Source organism: Malurus melanocephalus, unplaced genomic scaffold (genome assembly GCF_030028575.1).
Source record: "Malurus melanocephalus ecotype Western Australia unplaced genomic scaffold, MMel_1.1 scaffold_6, whole genome shotgun sequence".
NCBI lineage: Eukaryota > Metazoa > Chordata > Aves > Passeriformes > Maluridae > Malurus > Malurus melanocephalus.
The window spans coordinates 546,080-570,742 of NW_026623238.1; the positions used below are offsets into that span (position 1 = coordinate 546,080).

The 24,663-nt window shown below is 40.5% G+C and overlaps 1 protein-coding gene across 1 annotated transcript; it reads left to right on the plus strand.

Annotated features, from left to right (window-relative positions):
• The first annotated feature begins 41 nt into the window (after positions 1-41).
• Positions 42-21,768, plus strand: YWHAQ (tyrosine 3-monooxygenase/tryptophan 5-monooxygenase activation protein theta). Its single transcript, XM_057371474.1, has 6 exons — positions 42-165; positions 1,189-1,561; positions 16,574-16,697; positions 19,010-19,173; positions 19,543-19,638; positions 20,699-21,768. Exons 2-6 carry the CDS (start codon positions 1,268-1,270, stop codon positions 20,756-20,758), a joined length of 738 nt encoding a protein of 245 aa, XP_057227457.1. The 5' UTR covers positions 42-165; positions 1,189-1,267; the 3' UTR covers positions 20,759-21,768.
• Positions 21,769-24,663: the final 2,895 nt, after the last annotated feature.

Consider the following 24,663-nt stretch of genomic DNA (forward strand, 5'->3'; position numbering starts at 1 on the left):
GGCCGCGATTGGCCGCGTGGGCGCGGGCCGCGCAGCGGGTCGGTGCGCGCGCCAACGCCCTTCAGCGCTGGCTCGGCCGAGACGGGAGCGGCTCTTTCTCTCCGCCACAGCCCCGAGCGCGGCACCGACCGGGCGCGGCCCGGCCCCACAGCCCGGCGGACCCAGGTGAGCTCGGGGCCGCGGCCGGCGGCGGGATGGGCCCCGCTCCGCTGCCTCCTCCTGCCGCGTCCTCCATTTTGTGATCGCGGCGTGGAGAGCTCGGCGGCCCCGAGGAGCGGGAGCTGCAGCCAGCGCCGCCATTTCGCACCCGCCGCCGCTTCCTCTTCCCGCCCCGTCGCCACGGGGACTCCGCCGGCCGCCCCTGCGCCTCCTGCCGTCCCAGGCGACGCGGGCGCTGGGCCCGAGAAGGCACCCGCTGCCGTGCATCGGGAGGCGCCGCGATCCCCKCCGGCAGCCCGGGGCCCGCGCCGCKCTGAGGGCCGGATGCCGATCTGCGGCCGCCGAGGCAGGCGGGAGACTCGGGTCCGCCGCGCCCCGCCGTGGGGAGGCGAAGCCACCTGGGCCCCCGCCCCGGCTTCGCGTCCCCGATCTCCCTCGCCCGCACGGAGGCGGGTCCTGGTGGGGTTTAACCCCTGCTCCTGGGGGTCGAGCTCATCCTGCTGCTTTTATTATGTATTTTTTCCCGCCAGTCCCGGCATTCACGCTCGCCTGCCTCCGGCGCTCGCCTGCAGGGCTGTTAGCGCACTGGGGGCAGGGATTTGGGCGAGGGCCCCAGGCTGGGTGGTAACCAGGAATCCTTCCATGAGTCCCTGTGAGAGAGCATGTTAACATGCTCACGTAGGGCACGGAGGAAAAGCAGGGTGATTACTTTTTTCTGATGGAAAAACAGCTCTTTCCACTGCTTGGGCGGCCAGCTACTGTCCCTTGGATAGCACCGACTGTGCCTTCCCCGGCTGGGTTTCTAGGTCGTGGTTTCCCGAGGGGTGGACCCTTGGGACGAGTCCCCTTAGCCTTGCATAAAAGGGCAGGATGTTGCAGTCCGTCCCTCCAGGAGAAACAACTGGAGATGGAGAAGGGGAGGCAAGGCTTGCTGTGATCCTTGTTTTCTGCCGGGTTGTAATGGGTGCTGTAGGATCGTGCTTGGTGGTGTTTATCCCGGCATTATGGTTACTGTCTGCTTTCTGTCAGGTTTTGAGGTGCATTCTCGTGTTGATAGTGTGACATCCCCAGCTTCTCCTGCTGCTACTACACTGCTCTGCCAGCCACCATGGATAAGACCGAGTTGATCCAGAAAGCCAAGCTGGCTGAGCAAGCCGAGCGCTACGATGACATGGCCACCTGCATGAAGGCAGTAACGGAGCAAGGTGCCGAGCTGTCCAACGAGGAGCGCAACCTGCTCTCCGTGGCCTACAAGAACGTGGTGGGGGGGCGGCGCTCGGCCTGGAGGGTCATCTCCAGCATCGAGCAGAAGACAGACACCAGTGACAAGAAGATGCAGCTTATCAAGGACTATCGGGAGAAGGTGGAGTCTGAGCTCAGGTCCATCTGCACCACTGTGCTGGTAAGTGGGGACTTTGCTTTTTTTCCTGTTTAAGGTGAAGAAATGCAGTATTTAAGCGTGCTGCCCTATATTGGGGGAAAGAGTGGGAACTTGGCTGGGGCATTTCATGCAAAGTGTTGTGCTGTGGTAGGGGAAGTCAGTGCAGTAACTTCTACAACCGTTATGTGGATCACTGTGATGAGAAAGATGATATGTAGAGGTATTTAAGATACTCAATTTTTTAGTGTCTGGGAGGTACATTTTTGGGTGGAGTGATCCATGTATWGTATTTCACTAGGTAGTTGCAGAGATACAGGGAATTTAGCCTCTGTCTGTGCTGTGGTTAGTAAACTTACCTATTCATAAAATAAGGTGAAAACGTGAAAACCTCTTTATTCAGMTCAACTAATAACTTGCTAAAAACTTCTAAACCATGCGTGCATTTTRCTTACTTCCTCATGAAGAAAAATTCTCTCAAGAGGTCTTCAAGAGACATTTTGAGCAATGTTTTAATATAAATTTGACTTTATAAGCTGAGGCATCTGTATTGAAGGTGGGAAAGAGGCGTGTAGAAATTGGCTTTGTTAAGTGTAAGCTGACTTAGGATATCTTTGAGATGAATTTGCAGTAATTATAGAACAATGTAAAGCTAAAGGTATAATGACTGGCATGACACCCTAAGCATGGATTAAAGCCCAGGAGTACAWTTCTGTGGAAGCAGCAGAATTCCAGATGCTGTTGATAGGGAAAATGTAGTGCATGTAGTGGGAGCTCGAGAGATGTGTGTCAGTAGTGTGGAGACTGCTGGACCCTRTTCTGCATGACCAGGGGAGTTGCAGCTGCATGTGTATAATGCAGTAGTAATTGTGTGGCAGAGTAGTGCTTTATTTGCTTCTCTTAGCTACCTTTTTTTTGGTGTCTAGTATTGCTAAAGGAGGAAGCAAGTCTATAAGGAAATACACAATTTTGAGGTACATTTATCCTAGACTGGTTTAGGAGACATGAATTTAAAGGTGACTGATTTGGAAGTAACTGAATTTTCTTCTTGATTAAGTGTTCTGGCTYATGTACAATGGAGTGCTTCTTTGAATTGTGCTGAAAATACCTATATGTTTCCTTGTGTGCTGCCACCTAGGTTTGTTCTTTCTTTCTAAATCAGTCAAAATGAGTTACCTTTTCTTGAAAATAATTTTGGTATTTATTTGCTTTATACATCAGGTGAGTTAATTCCTTAACGCATTTAAGAGCCCCTGCCTTCCAAAAGAGCAAAACTGTTTCTGCAGTYGCAGGTATTTAAATTGTGAAACTTTTCACCTTTGTGAAAATAATGGGACTTATGAAGGATTCCTGCTTCCTGTGACAAGAGTTTTGCTAGAACCCTGTGTGATGAAGTGCCAGCATTTGTGTCACTCTTCTTCCTTTTCTCTACTCAATGCTCCACTTCAGAACTAACTTCTTGGGACCTCCACATAAAGCTCACACTTCAGACTTCTYAATCACCTTCTGTCCTTTTACCAAATCTAGTTCCTTAGAGAAGGTGATGCATAAAATCTCATACTGGTTGTACCATTTTGATAAGGAACTAGTGTTTCCATAGGGAGAGGGAGTGAACCACTTCACACAGTGTCTGTACTGGAGGTTTTCCATCCCCATCTGATGATGGCAAGCAGGTATTCTGGTAGCCGTGCTAGCACAGACCTCTGGTGGAGGGAAAGCAGGCTCTTCCTGTGCTAGATGAATTTTTCAGTGTAATCTAGTCTCTCTGTTCTCAGCAACAGCCTGTTGGCAACTCTCCCCTTCCGGCCTGAAAGGCTACAGGAAGTAGTGAAGACTGAAACCTACAGCTGAGCATGCTTTTCCTGTCCTGTCCTGCTGCAAAGATGTGCCTTCCTTTGGTAGAAGGAGATGTTGGCTATCTACTGCAAGCCTTCCTTTTTTCACTCTTCCTTTGAGGGCCATGTGCAGTTAGGTTCAGTTCTGATTCCCTGTCTTTCCTTCTCCACCTACCACTCCTRTGATCCATGAGTCAGCATCTGAGAGGTTGGAATTCACAAAGGACAGGCGTTAAAAGGATGGGTTTCCTAAAACTGAGCTACAAAATTATTTTGGCTCCTTCTTTGAAAGATAATTTTTTCTGTACTAATACTATGGTAACAGCTTGTAGCTTTTTCACATCTCTTCAACTGAATCTGAGAGATGCTTTTTTAGTTCTAGGAAAGCAGCTAAACTATAACAACTGCTGGCAAGTAGTATGGAAAGGTTGCTTGTCATCTGGAGTATTTGGATTTAGCAGGGGTGGGTGTGTTGGGTGGAGTGTGACTGCTGTTAGTCATACTACTAAGAGKTTTTTTTKGGKTTTTTTTTTCAAAAGGCTTTATTTTTAATTACTGGTATGGCATATTTCTAAATTTTCATTTAGAAATACTGCTAGTTTTTTAATTTAAATGTCAGCAACACTGAATCTGTAATTTCTTTTTTCCTGCAAAACACATGCCTCAAGCCAGTTATAAGGCATTGTCTGAGGGCAAATGTCTTCTTCATAAAGAACCTAAATTTAATCACCACTAGAATACAAACATTCAAAATTGTGTTGAGATATCTATATGTAGATCCATACATAAAATTAAAACTTTTGCGGATTATTTAACTGTCAGTCTTTAACTGCCGATCTTGCAAGTATGTGTGATCTGAATGCATTTTAACTTAATTTTGTGACTGGTCTYTCAGGTGAGAGTGGTTCTTTAGCGGAGAAATGGTATGGCTGTCAAACAACTTGCACAAATGTTTTATTTGAAAGGTACACTAGGAGGTTTTACTGAACTCCCTGTATTGATTGACTAATTCTTTGGTAATGTAKCAAATTAGTGACTCATCCCTTATGACTCACAGTTAAAACTGTTCTTGAAACTCTGTTCTCCTCAAATAAAGAAATGGGTTGGCAACTTCATTTTTTTCAAGATGAAGTTGCACTATGTTGTTTCATTATACTCTTTGAGCACAAAGTTCATGTGGCTTTCTATTGACTTGAGTGATTTCAAGATGGGGTAGGAGATAATGCAGAAGGGGTGGATGCAGCAGCTACTTTCATATAATTAGTGGAATCACATAGAAAACTTTAAAGGTGGAATGTACAATATAAGACCTGCTTAATTGTATGCACACTGAACAGTTCAGTGACATTAGGTTTTTAAAAAAGTTAACTTTTGAATTGGAACCTTTCTGGGGAAGCAGATTAAACTGGTGTGTTTTCTGAGAGCCTTGCTCCTTTTGCATGGCTGTAACTTGAGTTGCATTCAGGCTCCTTTGTTCTTTAGAGAGAAGTAATGTAAAGGCAGGGAGGACAGCAGCCCTTGCCTGGAAGCAGTCTCTACTTGCAGCTTGAGGGTTTTTGTGCATGTTTGCATGTGTTCAGTTTCTAGGTCCTGATGTGTTGGAGCTCTTATTGGAATAATAGAGATGATATTTGATAACTACTTGCCCACAGTTTAAATGTTAATGAAGATGCTAAAATCTTGCTATTCTTGATGAATACATAAAATCAGTAGGGTTTGAAAACAACTGTATCTTGATTGTTGCTTTTCCAGTCTCTGGCTGAAACTTAAAAAAGTGCTTTTTTTTTTTTTTTAATGTTCTTTTTAAATTTTGTGTAGCAATGTTACATACCTGAGTCTTTTCAGTTGTTTTCCAAACATTTGTTTTCACAGTGTCCTCTGTAAACATTTTTAYACTGTATTGTAAAAGGCTTGTGTTGGGCCGTTTCTCTAGAAATGAGCAAGGGCACTGTGAATTTTTAGAAATGAACAGTTGCATTTCTTGCRCTGTTTATTCCTTTTGGCACCCTGTGGCAGTGCCTGCAAAGAAATAGTTTTGAGCTATAAGGGGTGTCTTATCTGTATTTTTACTGTCTTAAGGCTGAGAGGATGCTTTGATCTTCTGTGAGATTGCTTCTTCTGTTAATTGTTGAAAGCATGTATTGGTGTGTTGTTCTTGCCAGCTCCCGTTTCCTTCCTTCCTCCCCTCAAGGTTGCAATGTTGTTCCTACTGCTGCCTCACATGATGAAAAGACAATAAAAGCTAATAAAAACGAGTAAAAACAATCTGTCCACTTCTGATTATTACTCATGTTGTAGATCTAGTTCTAAAGTCAGTTACTTAAAATTAGTAGAACAAAAATCCCCATGATGGAGGGTAATATTTTTGAGCAGTTTGTTTCTACAGCACAAGTTCATAGCTCCATTGAAAATGAAGTTGGCATTTTCATGCAGTAGCAAATAGATTCCTCATTTCAGCTAAAATATCTGATGTCTGATGATAGATTACTTTGACCATAGCCCTCTTTTCTTCCCTGCTGCTAACTTTGGCCTGCAGACAACTTKATTTTTTTATTGTACATGCAGAAATTTGGCAGATTTAGTAGGTATGAGCTTCATGCCACTAKAGGAACAATTTACCAAAGTTTCATGTCTTATGAATCCTTTGTTTCTGCGTTCTTGTTTTCAGCAAACAGACAGAGTTTGTACAGAAATGTATGTGATGTAGATGTGAAACCCAGTAAAAGGATATTACGTACAGTCTTTTGATACRGGGAACTATGTAGGATGCAGTTTTATTTTRAAGCTCAGGTATGCTAACCACTTAAAACTACATTTAGAGTTGAATTAGTTGTCCCAGTCGTGGTTGAGACAGTGTTTCAAATACTACTTTTTAATGTTTTGTAAGTTTAAGCAACTGCTGTGGACTTCTTAAATGACTGACTAAAAGGAAAGGTTACTTCATGAAAGTCAGGTTGGGAACTTCTTGGCAAATCCAGAATTGTGGAGTGAATGAGAATGGAATGAATTATTTGGAATAAATCTTTTTTTCATGAAAAGTAATTTGTGGAGTGAGGGATGATTTTTCCTTTGTGTTCTTAGCACAACTTCTAGCACCCATCAACACGTTCGTGGTAAGAATTGTGGAACTTAATGCTTTAATCTTTTTTTAGCTTAATAKGGTTGAAACTTAGATCTGAACTTGACTTACTCATAGTTTTACCTTCTCTTACTTTCTCTGTCATTTTTCAGTAAAATCTGCTGCTGGAATCCTCACTTTTGTGCAAAGAAAAYTGAATCATTTCTAAGAAGGGGCTGATTCTTGCAGAAACAAAGCCTGGAATGCACTGAGGTTCTTGAACAGACTGYAAACTGTTCAAGAGTCCAGCTAAAAATAGTTGAAGGAATTCTGATGATAGCTGAAGCCTCCATCCCATGCTTGCTGCCCCCTCCCCCCTACAGCTGTATGCTGTCTAGAATTAAATTTYTTGAAGGACATTTGCATGTTTGGTGGGTTTGAGAAAGTGGGCTGTGTTCACTAGGTAAAACTGGACAACAAAACCACAAATTCTGTTTTTCTGCTAATACAACGAAGCTTTTAACAGATTTTGTAAATCACTGTCAAACTTACCAGCTACACAGTTGTCTCACAGGCATTCTACTACCTTAGATACTAATGTGATAGGTGCCTTTTTTAAGTGAAACACAGAAGACTGTATCTGAGAGAGAGAACTTGATAAGGAACCACGCACTAGAGCTTGAAGTTTATTAGCATTTGATTTCTTTATCGTGGCACAAGCTGGGATTGTTTAGCACATTATTAAATAGCAGATTGCACCACTTTGTGTACAGGCACTGCAGCTTGGTATTCTGGGGGATGCCTGATTTTCAGAAGCAGGTAGTGAGGAAAATGGCAGAGGAATGGCTGGTAAAAGTGCATGGATATACTTTGTAAGTTTGGTAGGTGAAGATGCTGATTGATTTATCAATGTTTTCATATTTAGCTTTACGCTCATAGTGTTTGAGAATGAGGGGCCAGCTGCCTCGATGTTATTTGTGGTAGTGCATTCCTACTGTCAATAAACTTGAAGCCAGTTTTGTCACAGACAAGTAAGGTAAGTTACAATTATTCTTGAGCWCTGCATTTGTGGCACTTTCTCAGTSTATCTCCACCAAGTTCATTGGACAGGTGTCTTCARTTTACTCCTCATCTTTTCTGTGTCCCAGGAAGCTGAAACCAACATGAGAACACTTCAGCTGAACATACTGCTTAGTAAGCTTGTCATTTGCTAATCCATCCTGTATGTCTGAATGTATAACAATGCCCAGTYTGTGTGACCTGGGTACTTAAGAGAGGCAGCAAAACAATTTAAGTTCTGAGTTTCACATCTTGTCGTCTGTGCACCCACCAAAACATGAGATGTCAAGATCCAAGAACTGGTAGTCCTGAATTAGCTATGATTTTGCTTGTACCTTTCTCTAAATTTATTAAAGTATTCAAGGATTTGATTTACCAGTTTCTMACATTGATAAAGGTTTATTACTAGTTCTATTACTCCTTATTCTCTCCTTTAATTTACACGACCCATTCACTGAAGTAGCTCAATTTAGGAGTTGTGTTAGGCTCTGAAAACAGAAAAATTTCCATTTGCTTTAATAATAACATTTCTGAATACACTATATACGCTCTTACCTGATTGACAGCCACATCCTTCCTGGATAAAACTTCTTCAGGAAGTTTTCTTCTGAGGTTGAATACATTTTACAAAATTCTTGTAAGCATAAATTGTTTTTAATAAGAATAGGAGCAGGGCCTTAGCAAAAAGTYACAGCTCACTTTCTGTGAGATATTTTTGTAACCAGGTTATCTGAAATGTTGACTTKAGTTTTTCTGACCTAAAAGTTAGATTTCATTCTTGTAGGTTGTCTCATTTGGGGAATAACAAATTACTGGCACACTCCTAGTAGACTTAGTCAAATAATATATTGCAGGATTTCCTTCAAGATGAAGTTGGATGATGCAAAAGRCTCTTCCAAGCTACACTGAGCGATGGGAATAAAGTGTATCTATTTTGTTATCACTTTGAATTTCAGCTTCTGATCAAGGGCTCCCAAAGAGAGAACCAAACTAAAGCAAATCAAARTAAGTTCTTTGCATAAGGGCAGTGTACCTTAGGACCACGTAACTCCTGAGTGCTGTTGTTCCTTTTGAGCRCTGTTAGTCTAGATAGACCTCAGTCATTTAATCTTAYTTTTGGCCTTCTGTAGCTGCAGAGCATAGATGTATTTTTAAAAGAAAATTTAGACTTCTTTATTTGATTCTGTCATATTATGCAACATCACAAATGGGTGCTGAATGATGYTTTTAGATGGCCAGGATTCTGAAGGGAAGAATTTGGTGTCTAAAATATATGTTTACTRGGAGGAGAAGAGCACTTGGAAGTATTTTGAGGAATTATAAATATGTAAAATGCAGTCATGGAAGAATGCTAGAATCAGTTTGAGATAAATATGTCAGATACCAAGGAAATTTTCCTGAAAGCATTTGGCTGTGTTGTATAGCCATTAATTCATCAAAAATTTATAATTGTTGAAAAGAGTAATGGTTTTTGTTTTTTTTTTTTAAAGACTCATCTCTACATTTGATGGGGGAAGCTGGAAAAACTTCAGGCTATTCCATAAAAACTTAAATAATTCTCTGACTTTTCACTGGTTTGTTCATTTTGTCTGAAAATCTATAGAAAGGACAGCTTGCATTTCCATACACTTCTAGTTCCTGGCTTACATACTTCTCTGGGGACCAYAGAACATTCTAATTTATTTTAGAAGTATAAGCAGTGAGTGTAAATTCTAGATTAAATTAATCTCAACCCCAGGTGGGAATARTGTGGGCAGATGTGCTGCAGCTCAGGCTTCCAGTGCTTTTTTTAAGTGGGATTCCAGATATTTCATTCAGGGCCAATGCTAAGTATTGACTGCCAGTTTTKAAAACTGTAGACAAAGGCATGGAACCAAATGGAAAAAATGAATTAGGTCACTCTCTCCATTTGCATGTCAGGTACATTTGTCTCTGCTCTCAGCAGTGCTTTGTCAGGTCACCTTAAGGCCATGCCATTACTGGAAAGATGCATGCATATTTTCCTCAAAACAGAAACAGTTAGTCTTAAGAAGTCTGTATGAAAATYGCTTAGTTAGTGTTCTCCCAAAAGGAGTTGATGCATAGATCTTGAGTCCAGTGTGATGAAGAATTTAGTTCTGCTGAATTACGTTGTTGAAAGTAAAGTGATCTGAATGTTGCAGCAGGGGACTCTCCCTTTCCTGTCAAGAAAACAACTGCTGAACGTTAAAACACACCTAGGTTGCAGTGAGTCATACTGTGGACTTTGGAATGACTGATTATACTTGAAAYAGTCGAGAAGTCTTAAATRCYACTTTGCTAGACAGTTWAAACCGGCACCATTTGTGAGTTGAAATTTTATTGAAAGGTCTGAGCCCACACCAGTCATTTGTGCTGTGAGACACTTTGGAATGTTTGATGTGCTTAAATTCACATTTAAGTTATATTAAGTGATTATGTTGGTCTGAGCTACCTCACCAGCTTTTAGCTTTGCTTTTTGACTGTAGTTAGGGTGGAAACCATTTCTCTGTACACTGCTTCTAGGTCTTTTTATCTCTTGTTGGTCTGGAAGGATCCTCAAAAATACTTGAGACTGAATAACTTTTCCAAGTATTTTGCATATACTGCAACCCTGGCTGAATTTATGTAGCCTCACACACTTCACCAATGCTCCTGTGGGATGCAAGCTGCTCATCTCAATGGGACTCTGTTGAATCCATGTTCACGGTGATGAGTTAGCTTGCTAAAAGAAGTGTTGACATGCACTCTGTGCTTGTGCATTATTTTTAAGGAGTCCTGTCTCAGAATAGGTTTATTTTGAAACAATTTGTTCACTTGCATGTGACTTTTTGGTTCTGTGGGGTTTGTCCAATTAGTGTKTGGTGCAACATTAAGCAATCAGTTACTTGCTGTTACTCATGTAACATTTGTTCTGGTAGTGCGCTTCAATGCTCCTTAATAAACAAAACAAGCCAAACGCAGTTGAAAGCTTAAAATAGGGAACATTTCGTGTTGGTTCAGAAAAGGAGGGACCATCTAGGAAAAAACAATAAAAGTCATCTAGTTCCTGTAAAACCTGTAAAAACCTGTAAAAACCTGTAGCCTGTGTAATGATGGCACCTCTCTGCTGGCAGATCTGAGAACACTTGGACAGCTAAGAGCTGCTGAGCAGAAGTTCAACCTGGTTTCATTCTTTCTTTTTTCCATTATGTGGTGAGGAGGAATATAATTTTTTTATATCATATGCATTGATATTTATTGATTTGTTCTTCTGTCAGAAAAAATCCTTCTGCTGGGTTTTGTTTTTTCTCTAGATGCTTTTCGTGTCTTGCAGCTTTAAGTCAGGTGAAGGACATTGTTTTGAATTACTGAAACCTGCAAATACCAGTTACTTCCCACAGACCGTTAAGATGTTCACTTTTAAAAATAGCATTTAAAATTACATGCAGTGGAGATGCAGCTGAARTAAGGTGTTTCAAACAACTTCAAGTAAGATATATGGGCCTTAGGCTCAAGGATATATATTGCTGAAACAGTTTGACTTGAAAAATCACACTTTATCTGACATAGGCTTTATTCATAAAATTCTRTGCTAGCCATTTAGAACATTGTCACGCTCCTCCTTGCCAAACACCATGTGGCAGCTTAACCAGCTTGTRCTTAGGGGGCAAACTTTTGGAGAGCATGACTGTTTCGGATGATCACTTTTACTCTGWCTTTTTTCCTTCTGGTGGAGCAAAATGAATGAAAATCTGCACTCAGTGAGAAATTCAGATGGCAATGTAGATCAGTCTTTTAGTAGCATAACATTAAATAACTTGGTGCTGGTGATGTGACCCAAACGTGTCATAAGTGTTGACATCTTAGTGATGGTGGCATTGTAAATATTTTGGGTTACTTGAGTTTACTACACTGAGAGCTTCTATCAATACTAGGCACATGGTGTCTTCAKTTTGCTTTGAAAATTGGCCTCAAACTACTTGTGATGAGTAGACAATCTCTGGAGTTGACTTGGTTTGTTCATCCTGTAGTATTGAATGGTTAAGTGTGAAGAATAAATCCACTAGCTAGTGGCGTGGAAATATATGAGGAGACTTACACTCATTTATTTGCTACTCTTACTGAAGTCCAGTTCTTAATGACACAACTGCTGAAGGAAGCTAAAAGGTCAGTTTGGTATTCAAGATGGGTTKTTTCCAAATTTATCTTTGCTGTTGAATTTTTTTATAGCTGGGTATGTCAGGAGAGAGAACAGCACAGATAGATCAAAATGGTGCTTTTCTGCCACTTAAACCTACCCCATAGTGAAATTGTACAGAAAGTATTTAGTGCACACTGTGGTTGAACTTAGTGTCTCAAATCAGTCTTGCCTTTTAAAATAGGCTTAGATGGGGACAGGATGGTGGGACTTCGTTTTGATGTCAGCTTTTTAAAGGAGGTGTTGCCCTGAAAGCAGGTAACAGAAAGCATATGTGGAGTGGGACTGCAACATGAATTGCAKGGGAGGTGTGCCAGTATATTTTAAGGAGAGATTGGCTGGATGCACACACCACAGATGACTATTAAGGGGCTTTGTCTTCAGCGAGCTGCTTTGTCTGTCARATTCTTCAAGTAAAGATATGGCTGACATTCCTTCAGGGCTCGCTTTTCATAAAGCTGAARTAATGGGGAAGTGATGAGAGAAGATGTATTGACTTAGTATTTCTGGCTTAGGTTAATTGCAGTGGTCAGTGAGCACCCCWTGTTCAACCATTGAGCCTATTTGAACAGGGAGGAAAAGGAACTGAGAGGACAGTTACTGGGTTGGGAAAGAACAAGAGTAGAACTCAGGAGGGATCCAGAAAGGCAATTGAATTGTAACTTTTGTTTGGCCTGTAGAGGAATAAGTCTGCCACTGGACAGAAAAAAAGAAAAAAAAAAAATCAGCTTTCAGGGGGAAGAAGTAGTTTGCTGCCAGGCTCCCAGCCTGCTCGTGGTGGCTTCTTCAGGGAGCTGTGGACCTGTGGGGAGCCGTAGCCCTTTGTTGCKGCATCTCTATAATAGATAAATAAGCCTGCCTTCTGTAGGAGGGGAAAAGAATATCATGTATGAGAATATGATGCTGTTAGGATGATGAGTGTTAGCACATTGTGAAGGTAGAAATAAATTGAGATGTATGAGCAGCACTTAGGAGAGAAAAGTGGGGTGGGAAATCCTGTCACACTCTAGGAGGACCAGCACACCACTTGAACATATCACGGTGGGGGAAGCAGCAGCTACCAGCAGCACACTGCAAACCTATTGTAATGCWACAGACACAAAGGATCTGGTCTGAGGATAGAGCTTTGATTCCTGTGTCTTCATAATGCTCCTGGTTCTGAGAGTCACCTTCCATCAGGGCAGCCCAGGCTCAGACATCGTGTAGCTTTCATGCAGCTTCTGAGCACATTTGGTGTTGCAGAGCACATAACTGCTGATTGTTCAAGACTTGGTTTGGAAGGTGATGGGAGCAGCTGCAGTTCTTAGTTATGGTGGCAGCTGTATTTTGATACACAAAAGGGATGGGCATGTTCTCTGTATGTGAACATGGATGGTAGTCTACTRTACTGCCTTACTTCATCCTAGAATCATACCTGAGGCAGTGCTTGTCTCTCTCTAGGTAAAATTATCACAAAAACTTTGAGATTGTCTGTGGTCTGCTTCACTGCTTTGCCTGTATGTGTTAATTTTAATTAATATCAGCTGATGTTTAAAATAAGGATTCCTGGCTGATTGCTGTCTGATGGAACAGTGGAAGAATCCAAGTAGGGAAGATGAGAGAACAGATGCAGGAAATTGTGAATTTTCCTGGCTATTACTGACTCACAACAGTGTAAAGTAAACCATTTGGCTTACTGTGCTGTCTGCTCTCACTGCCCCACCAACATTTAGTCTTTTAGAGGAAGGGTAAGATGCCTTCCAGGACRTTATGATGATATCCTGAGAGGAAGGACTCACAAACTACACCAAACACATTAATGGTTTGAAAGTYTAACATCTGGCATGATAAATAATTATCTTTACTCAAAGTCTGTTAGGATTTKCTTCTAACCTGCGTGATTCATAAATGAGATCTTATTCCATTTAAGGCGTCTAAAAAACCAAAACTGGATATGTGAAGTCCAGAATGAGGATCTTCCACCCTAGCTGAATGAAAAGGCACAGTTCGCTTCCTCTCTTGTGTTATGCAAGGGTTAGGAGGCCCTCAAGATGACCTGGGAGTGGGAGCTGCTGGCCTACTCAGCTTCTCCACCTCAGAAGTGCCTAGGAAATAACCCACTCTTTGCTGTCTGGAAAACTACAGTTCATTCTCAGCATCCACTCTTTTTCTCTTAATTTTCTCGAGGTTCGTACAGAGCCACTGGTTTTCAGACTTGCCTAATAAAGGGTGCACTGACACACAGGCCRTGGTACTGTTTGCTTGTGGTAGGGCTGGGACCACGGCAAAATGSTTTCATATTCCTAGAAGTGTGTGGYCTACYCCATCTGGGGAGAMGAAAAAKAGGTASTAATGCCTTAGGGGGAGTGTGGCTTTCAGATTCAACTTAAATTGGGCACACTAAAACTTGCCTGTAAACATTCTTTAGCRTACACTAGATTCCAGGGGTTTAGTATTTTTGAGTCATAAACAAGCCAGGTCAGTTCTAGTGGCAAAGTTACCTCCCAAAGACAAAGTTTTATAATAAAATGGGTAATATTTTTTGAGTGCTAAGTATAAAATAAATTTCTATGTTTTGGAAAGCATAAAAGAAAAATACCTGTTTGTWGCCTTGATGTAGTTGTAATATCTTGAAAAGTTTTATTTCAGCATTTAAAAGATGAATCAAAGTTGTTGATTCATGGTTTAAAATGCTGTGTAGTATCTTTCCTGCATATCTGATCAGTGCTCTTCACAATGTGGCAATTAATCTGCACACATGAATAAATCACATTTCTGCTACTTGATGCGGTCCCCRCTGTAGGATGGCTTTCAAAGACCGGTGGTTACTCTTGAAACATGACTGATTTATGGAACCTTTCTAAACCACAGGGGTATTATGTGTCACATTTCATCATTCTGGGCAGTTTCTTGTAAAATCAAACTTAATGTTAGATGTGAGGTTACCACTTTGTTGTCTCTGAGACTCTAAAGCTGGTTTATGTAGTGTTGTGCTTTTTATGGCTGATGTGGATGTTGTCATAGGTGAAAAGCAGCAGGGAAACATCAAGCCAAAATGAAGTTTTTTCTTTGCAGAAATCTGCAGTGTGGGAATAACTCATTCTAATACRGAGTGATTCATGCACAGTAACAGTATTAATATGGGGTTATATTACCCATCTGTCTGCTGCCTCTTAACTCTTGTTTTGAAACAGACCTAAGGTTTTGCTGCTTTTTCCATAACACTGGTGAGCTGAACTGTTCTATATGTTTGCTCAAGCCCCTGCATACTCAACTGTGTTAAACTGTTACACAGATTCCTTACTTATCCCTTTGCCAAATAGCCAGTGTCTAGRCTTTGGCAGTAGTTTTATAATCGTACAGGAACTCCTAAAAATGTCTGTCTCTGATTTGTTAGGTGCAAGGGTACGTATCRTCTTCCCTTCCAGCTGTTTGCTCTTGGGTGATATCCAGGGCAGGTATGACTATGTACTTTCCTCACTGCCTTGGTGAGGATCTCTAAGGGAACTTGTCTGGGCACTGCAGTGTTACATCCATGGGACACATGCTGCATGRATGCAAAAACGCTTTTTTCACCCGCTTGGAAGTACCCTACTAAAAGTGTTATTTTAAAACAATTGCCAACACCTCAAATGGACTTGGAATGAATAAATATGTTGAATTGGCCTGCTCTGCTTCCATTGATCATTAAACGAAGTAATAGTGATACGGTGGTCTACATAGGGAGTGTGTTTGTGACTGAAATTAGCTTGTTTTGATTATAGTGCTCTAGTAGCCAATTAAAGTGCTAAGGAGTTTTGTGCAGAAAGCTTGCAGTTCCTTGAATATTTCCTTTGTAGCTGCTTCATGAATTTGGATACATGTTCCTGTAACAAAAATCTTAACTAGCCAGCTGCAAGCTTTGTGGAAACTTTCTACTCCTTTTATGACCTGTTTATTTTCCAAATAAGTAAATGCAGATTTTATCACTTAAATTTTGACTGTGGAGTTGCTCTGAGTATTGCAGTTTCCTTGACTCTGTCAGAACTCATTTGCATCTTGTCAATTGTGGAGAATATGGGTGGTTGTGGTAATGACTTGGGTACAAACTCTGGGGKTCAGGGACAGAGTCAGCCAGAAGCTGCTTTTCTGCTTGTCAGTTCTTTGAACTGCCATCCTCTCAGGCAGAAAGTCCTGTACTTCTCTCCTTTCTTCACCCCTTCTGTAGAGTGACTTACAGCCTTGAAGACAAACTTACGTCTCTTGCTGGGGGCTTGCAAACCTTTCCGTGTCATTTTGGTTACCAAGTCAGGGAGCTTGAACAAGAGGAGTGAGGTTTGTAGCAGCTCACGGTGTGCTGSAGAGCATTGTACAGCTCTTTCCATTCTGGCAATGGCAAGGTGAATATGAAGGATGCCTCCCTGCTGTGCTGGAGCAGGTGTTCCTTCAGAGCCTTGCAAAGAGCTGTGTGTTGTGGTGAGGTTCGCTGCTGACTGGATGGGTTTGAATCCTTGACACCCCTTGGTAGGTGGGCTGGAGATAGATTCCTTATCATAAATCTAATAAACACAATTGAAGCAAAAAAAAGTAGCTTTAAAACTTTCTGCATAGTGTTTCACCTTTCTGCTAAAAACTTAGTCATTTGCAATATTCTTGAAATGAGAAGTGCATATCCTGAAACTAAACTTAGTCCTGAAGCAGTACACAAGTGAATCCTTTCTRATTACTTGCAGTCTTATAGACTGGTTGACTGTTCATCTTAATGTAGTCTCTAGTTTTGTGCCTTTACACAGTCTGTTGAAATAAGTSTGCATCTATCGAAAATGCCTTAAAACTCCTTTTAGCTTTGTACCGAACATTTGAGTCTGTCAAAACTTCATGGAGAGAAGTAGATTGAACTTAGTTGCAATGGTGTTTGCAATATGTCAATGTGTGTTTTGTTGTTTTAGGAGCTCTTGGACAAATATTTAATAGCTAATGCAACTAATCCAGAGAGCAAGGTATTCTACCTGAAGATGAAGGGAGACTACTTCCGATACCTTGCTGAAGTTGCCTGTGGTGATGACAGAAAACGTAAGTACYTTGTGGCCTTTGGTTTTCTGCAACTCTGGTCCATGCGTGAGGGGCTAGGAGATTAAATGCAGACTCCAAATTCACATGAATTAGCTAGGTTTCAGTTGGAAATCMCCAGTTTTTATGCAGAGAGCAAAACTCTGAATAGAACCTGAAGTATGCCAGGGAATTTTATGTGGTGTTCCTGTCATATATCCTCARTTTCTGAACAGCTGCTCCATAATGCGTATTCAAAACTTCTGTAAAATGATGTAGATGAAGGCATGGTCATATATTTAATGTTGTTTGTTTGTAATTCTTTACTAAAATAAAGTTGGTGGGGGAGACTAAACGGATTTCTGTAGCATTTTGTACTCCAAGATAGAGTCCTGTTGRCCTGTAAATTTTAACAATTTCACTGTGAAGCAGACTTCATTGTAGTCACCTGAATTTGTGAAGAARCAACAAAATTCCTAGGTCGATACTCTAGCTAAAAAGAGTGAGTGTACTGTCAAATAGTTGAATTTCATGGGTATAATACTGTTCCTGAAATTTTAGTTTGCCCTTTCGGATTCAGGAGAAAAGGTCTGGAAACTGCCACTTGATACTGGGCATCCTGAGAATGTAGACCTTTCCTAGGTGTTAGATCATGTGTATAGGTAGTTGTAAGTACCCCAGGAAGCTCTTCTGAGGAAGATTTGAACACTCTATTGAGAGGATGTGTTGAGTTAATTATTAAAACTGTCTTGCAAGATGCCCAGATAGTGTTGTGATGTTAAAAACTCTTGGTATGGCATAAGTTAGTGATAYATTTCCACATAACAAACTAAAATTAGTTGCAGTAATGCTGTGACACAAAAGAGAGGGACAGTTGGAGYAGGTGGGTGCTGCAGTGACTGTCTCCTGGGGCTGGGCATGTCAGGATGTGACTGACAATGTTGGCTGCCTGAAACTGATTGCATTGCAAAGTGAGATGATGGGGCTGATTGTCCCTTCACTAAAGGCTTTGTTAGTCTCCTTGTATCTTGTAGGAGTATTTCAGTTGAAAGATGAAGACATAACAGAATGGAGTAAAAGTCTTTGCGTTAATGTGTTGCATTCAAAAACTCTTAAACCTTAACCTGGTTCAAATAGGMACAACAAGTCCAAGGGGAGCAGAGAAAACTTACCTTTGCTTTCACGAAGATCATCTGATTTATGCATTGTCTCAAGCAACAGTTATAAATCTGGCCTTGTCCAAGCAGAGGAACACCAGCTCSTCTTGGCTAAAATGTCAGCAGTTAAATGCCACACATGCTGATATAGGATACAGTGCAAGAGAGATTGATTGATATAACCTTGTTAGCAGATGCCAGTGGGTTTTAGCTGCAAAGTTACATCTTACGTGTATTACCATAWAGATGTTTTCTGCTTGATTTCTTGCAAACTTCAAGACTAAGCTTTTCTGATGTTCCATCTCCAGTCACCTGAATATTTTCTCAACTTCAAGTATATTTTATATACTTACAAGCTAATTTATTTCCTGGATTTGCTAACTTTTTGCCTTCTTTCACCTGTTCYCAACAAATGGATAGTCCTTTAGCACTCATTACAGTGTACAGAGAGCTGCATTTTGAGCTCTGACCATGACCTTTCCTTTCCTGCAGTCTCCTTCCACTCCTGCAGCATGTTTAGGGCAGCCATTGGCCATTTGGTTGTCTATCAGAGGTGAAACTGGAATAGTTTATAGGTAGCACTCCTAAAGTACTTTCTGACCTGGTAACCTCTTTTCTCTCCGGTGTTTATCCCAATTATTGGGCACAACATTGGGGCTTTTTATGTTGATCTGTCTACACACAGTTTTTGGAGGCAAAMCTTCAGTTTTTCAGGAACATGCTGTACATGCTTTCCAGACTTCCTTGAGAAATTGGGCCTTCTTTACTCTGCACACCCAACTCCCATGAACGTGTTGATCCTGTACAGGAAATGAAGTAGTCCTGTAGAGAAAGTAATGCACAAATGCTTCCCCCCCACCAAAGCAGCAAAGGCCACTGAGGCAGTACAGTCGTCTTGGATGCTTGTGCTTACCAGGTTCTGTGTGTTTATCTGTGTTGAATACCTTTCCTCTGTAGTAGCTSAGTTTGTTCCCTGTGTTTTGTCAGTGTGACAGCTGTACTTAAAATAGGTATAAAATAATTATTTAAAATTTTAAATTAAAGTAAGTGCAATGTGTTCCTAAGAAAAGGCTTATGTACAGCACTGTTCAGTCTCCTACTGGTGGAGTGATTTAAGTAGTAATATCTTAAAAAAATTTAAAAGAGCCCAAAACCACTTTGTTTGTCATTCTTTTACAGAAACAATAGAAAACTCACAGGGAGCTTATCAGGAGGCATTTGATATCAGCAAGAAGGAGATGCAGCCAACACATCCAATTCGCTTGGGTCTAGCTCTTAACTTCTCTGTATTTTATTATGAGATTCTCAACAATCCTGAGCTTGCCTGCACACTGGCAAAGACAGTAAGTCACTTATTTTTTTTCCATTATACCTTGAGGGAAAGTAGAAGAGAGTTTATGCTTAAAATAGTATGAATACTTCCTAGAGTTTGTGAAGGAAATGATCCTATTTAAAGTKTCTGGTTTCCAAGCTCATGTTGTTAGTGGGATTGAAGGGGTACAAGCAGGCTGTATTTACAATGTGACTTAAATTCTCAGCAGCATGCAAGCTTTTATTATGCATTTATTATTGTTTTGTTTCAAACAGAGCAATTCAGGTAATAAATTTCTAATGTTGCTTTTTTTTTTAAGCTGCCTTTACTTGAGAGGTTTAGCTTCTACTTGCTTAATGATCAGTTAATAGAAAGGCTAAAGATGGTTTAATTATTCCAGGCATTTGATGAGGCAATTGCAGAACTTGATACACTGAAYGAAGACTCATACAAAGACAGTACTCTCATCATGCAGTTGCTTAGAGACAACCTAACAGTAAGTTGCTTTTTTATATGCTATCTGGTTCTGTAACCAYGTGTTTGCTTAGACTGAATTTGTGATGAAACAAACCCCTTACTTTGCTCTAGCRCAAAGCACAGCCCTTACTTGGGCTGTTTGCCTACAATACTATTTCATAACTTGGTTTGAATGTTGTGTAAGTTCATGTCCAGCTTCATGCAGTGTAATCTGGAATAACAGCCTGGTTACCTCACATTCTTCCWGGTTTGATGGACTTATGGCAGAGGGGAGAAGCAGCATTCAGCCCAACCTAATGTATGAGATAGGACAAGGAGTTAAAACACTCAAACTTGTTTCAAGACTGCCTTAAAACAAAGTTTCTCCTACTGTACATCCAGCATAGCTTGCTTTATTTGTTTTTAGAACAAATGTATTTGTATTTAGACATTTTAGCAAAAGCTCTAAAATGTCAATGTATTAAGAACAAAATCAGTTTGTTTGATTATGTTGTTTCAGTGATTAACCATTTAAGAAAAGTGCCTTATGGAACAAATAAGTTCTATTAAAATATGCAACTRTAGCAATTTTTCAGGGAATATCTTCTCTGGATGTTCACTGTATCTAAAATTACAACAGCGTTTATTATTTTGCAATACTCCTTCAGTAGAAATGTTTGCTGTTAGCCGTATAGAGTGCTTAGCTTCGATAATCCAAATGGCAGTCTACACTTCCAGGATACAGACTGCTGTGTTTGAAGTGGCAGCTGCCCATGGAGCTGCTGTTGAGGCTGTTGAATGGCCTGGSATGGATGGCACAGCTCACTGCTAAGCACAAGAGCTGCAGCCATTGAGAACATGTCTGCTCTGCCTCTCTGCCTGAGAGGAAAGCCCATTGTGGTCTGTGCATGGGGAGCTCTGTCCAGTTACCTCTCTCTCGCCAGTACTGGAAGTCAGGATTGTGCAGCRCCACTGCGCTGGTACTTTTTGGGCATCCTTAAGTCTTAATTCATTATCATTTCCTTACAGTCAGTGGTTGTCCCTTCTTGGAATTCAAGCTGCACTTCTGGRAGCTGACACTGTTTTTCCTTTCTTTCTAGTTATGGACATCAGACAGTGCAGGAGAAGAATGTGATGCTGCAGAAGGTGCAGAGAACTAAACTGCACATGGGGCGTCATTCTCCCTTTCCTTCTCAAGAAACCTTTTTACACGTCTCCATTCCTTATAGCTCCACTTGGATTTCCTATAGCAAAGAAAACCCATCCATGTGTATGGAAATCAATTTATAGTCTTTTCACACTGCAGCTTTGGGAAAACTCCATTCCTTGATTTGTGTTTGTCCTGGCCTTCCTGGTGTGCGGTTACTGCTGTAGAAAAGTATTAATAGCTTCATTTCATATAAACATAAGTAACTTCCAAACACTTATGTAGCGGACTAAAGTGTACCTGGTATTTAAAAACAAATCTGAACCAGTTCCTGCCAGTTGACTGTGTTTTGTATTACAGTAAGATATGAAAATGTAGTTAATTGCAACTAAAGAGTGTTCCACATAGCATTTAATTCTCCACATTCCCTTCTTATTCTGCAGGGTTTCCTTTCCATAATTGACTTTCACATGCTACTGTGTATTCGTTTCAGTAGGAATATGGAAGTTCTGGGCCAGATCAAGTTGCGCATTTAAAGTCTGGAAAACCACAAATTGAGTTGCTTCCCGTATCATGTAATACAGAAGCTTGTGTGTTCAAAAACAGGGGCTTCTCTTAATCTTCAGTTRCTGCTGTTTAAGTTGATATCCCTTCCCAATAAAAGTTCACTTACACTCCTGCCTTTGTAGTTCTGGTATTCACTTTACTATGTATTAGAAGCAGCATGTTACTGCTGGAGTACAGGCAGTGCTTTTTGGCAGACTAAAGTGCATGTCATTTCTTAATACACTGGAATGGGAAAACCAATTGAAGTTCACATGTCCAAGTATAAAATTTAGTACTTTTCCATGCAGGTTTGTGCACATGTGAGAAGGTGTCAAGTTTGTCCAGTGATTGTTAGAAAGTTTGGACCACTATTGTGTGTTGCTAATCATTGATTGTAGTCCCAAAAAAGCCTTGTGAAAATGTTATGCCCTCTGTAACAGCAAAGTAACATTAAATAAAATTACATTTTATAAACCACCTACTGTTGACTTGTAACAATTCCATATAATAACTCAAGGGCTCAACTTAAATGTAAGTATCTTGTGCTGGAAATGTCTTTACCAAATTTATTGCACACATTTTAAAAGTCTGCTTTTAAATGAACTTGCTTTAAAAAAATATCCTGGATAACTTTTCATAGTTAATCTGACATGTGGACTTCTTAATAACTAAATCTCCTAGAGAAAAATGGATTCACCTTAGTAGTGACCTAAGAAAAGATAGCCWATTTCTTGATACTCTTTCATGGCTTGCAGATCTTCTCATCTAAACTACACRTCTTTTTGGTAATCTGTTGGAATTCTCTGTTGTGTTATCCTGTTGTGTTTTTCCTGATGAGCCTCATTACATGATTCCTATTGCATGTTTGGTAATGCAGAGGAATTTTTCCTGCTCTAGAATGTTAGTTTGTATGCTGCCACATCATAATCTGCTTTCTCTTCTTCCTAGACTGCCTTTAGTGTTACTCTTTACTCTCATTTTTAGAGCCTTTTGTAACAATATATTGGTCTGCTTTTTTCTTTTCCCCCCCTAGATCATTTAAGTTTTCTTCCTAAATCTCTACCTCTTACTTTCCCATGTTGGTGGGTTTTTGAAAATATTTAGCTCTTACTAGTGTTGGGGCTAGAAATGACATTATGAAAAAGGATGTATTTTTAGTAGTCCTTGAAGGCTTCTGTTGATACATCTTCCACCTTCCACATTTTTACTCATTCTTTGATATGCATGAGTGTTCCTACAATGAAACTGTTCAGATTCTATGCTTCAATGGACATGCATTACTCTAAAAAAAAATTGTATCAATTTCATTTTCTTCATGCAGTTGCTTTGAATTGCTGTCAAAGTATTGTGTGGCAGGACTCTACATAAACTCATATGCTGCTTAATCAGTGTTTTGGTTTTGTAATTTCCCCTTGCCCATGCATTTCTTACTGATCCTTTGTTTCATAACGGTTTTAGCTCCCAAGTGCTGCTGTTCTCTACTAAAGCTGTTGGGGTACAGACATGTAGCCATCAGCTTTATCTGTTCATTTAAGGGTTTGCTTTCTTTGCTGTGTCTTAGCTTGCACTGCATTGTCAGCTAACACTGTTCTCTTGTTTCCTTTCTTTTGCACCTTGTTGAGAGAGTTGTCTATTTTCCTTTCAGGAGCAGGATCTGGGTCTTTTATGTAGACTATAGCTTAATTTATTAAATGTTCTTTCTGATTGTTTATCAAGCTGGGCAGATTCTAGCTGCCTCTTGTTCATTGCATCTACATTTTACAAGAAGAAAAGGAGTTTTGAAACTGCAGCAKCAGCTTTTGAATTTTAATAATAATGAATGCAGCAGCATCTCTACTCCTGTAGTTACTTCCACACTGTGGCCAAATATTTGTATTGTTTTGGAGGAAGGAAGGAATGATATGTGTAGGGGAATGGAATGATACCACAAAAAAGGGATGGACTGTATTTTGTCTGGTCTTTTCCTCCCAGGTCAACTTGGTCAATAAATTATCATACGTAGGAAAACCACAGACTTTGCAATTTATTCTAGACAGGAAGAGTACAAACTTGAGATTSCCATTGTACAACTGAAATCCCAGACTTGTGTAACAAGAACTAACTGCCCTCTTCTGTGTGWGTGGCCAGATGACACGGCTGCTGAAAGCTCCAGCAATTACAGCTTGGCCGGCCTTCAGATGAATAAAATGCCAGAGTGGGAAGAGTGAAATGTTAGTACCAGCTTTGGATTACTGCCATGATATTTTCCGCTGCATTGCAAGGACTCCAGCTTCCTAGAGGAATGCTTTGTTGTCTTCTGTCACATAGTCATGAGTGTACCTGTAGCCTGAAACTATGTCATCAGGTGTTTTAAAACTTCTATTTCCATATATATGGAAAAAACCAGTTTAAGGACAGTTTGTCTGTAGTGTAGGTTCTGTGAGTTGACATTAATGTAAGAATCCCTACGCAGAGATCCTGTAAATGCTATTAGAAGTGGTTCATAAGCTTTTTTATTGCAAATTATATTCTTAGTTGTCCAACCACTTTAAATCCTCATTCCTGCTGTTGTGGTCATTGTAAAATGCCTCTATTTTGGAAACAAAAAGRCAGTTTGTAAAACCTSTTTGAGGGAGAAGAGTGGGCCTTTTTTAGTCCTTGGCTTCAAATCGTGTATGCCTAATCATGTTCTTGCTGAGCAGATGCTGGGTATTTCTGATCTGTTGTAAAGCTGTTGGAAGCAATAAAATGGGATGGTCACATTCCTGTGAAAAGGAGGAGAATGAGAGGGAGAAATGGTTGTTTGTATGCTGTGAATTACTTACTGCATTCCCCAAGAAATCTGGTGTGTGACAGCCAGGAGTGATAGTTTGGTCTCAGCAGTGACTGGAATAACAATGCTGTACATTATAGCATTCTTCACATAACTCAGGGCTTGCAAAGAGGTCCATGTGCGAGAGATMCTGAAGCCTCTGTAGTACAGGATGCATGAATCAGCCCGGTGAAGTTTAAAAGATACTTGTGTTTCTRTTCATAGAACAAATGACGCCAACATGAACTAGGAGACAACAAAGTATTTGGGCTATTTTATAAAATGGCAGAGCCAAGGTTTTGCCACTGATCCCTTCTGAAAAATCCAGGCTTACATAAAAAGCTGCCTTTGCTCTGTTAGCATGATTTCGTATGTATAGGTGACCTAAACTTAATTTACACAGCTAATTTGGTCACACTAAATGGTCTGATCTTGCTATATGATTTAAAAGGTTTCAGTAGTTGGTGAACTTTATTCGTGACTTAATTCACCTTTAATGTGAGAATTAATCAGTTTAAATAGAGGACCTTGAGAATGTAGTTTTCAATTTGCATATATCAGGTCTTCAATAGGGTTTTATG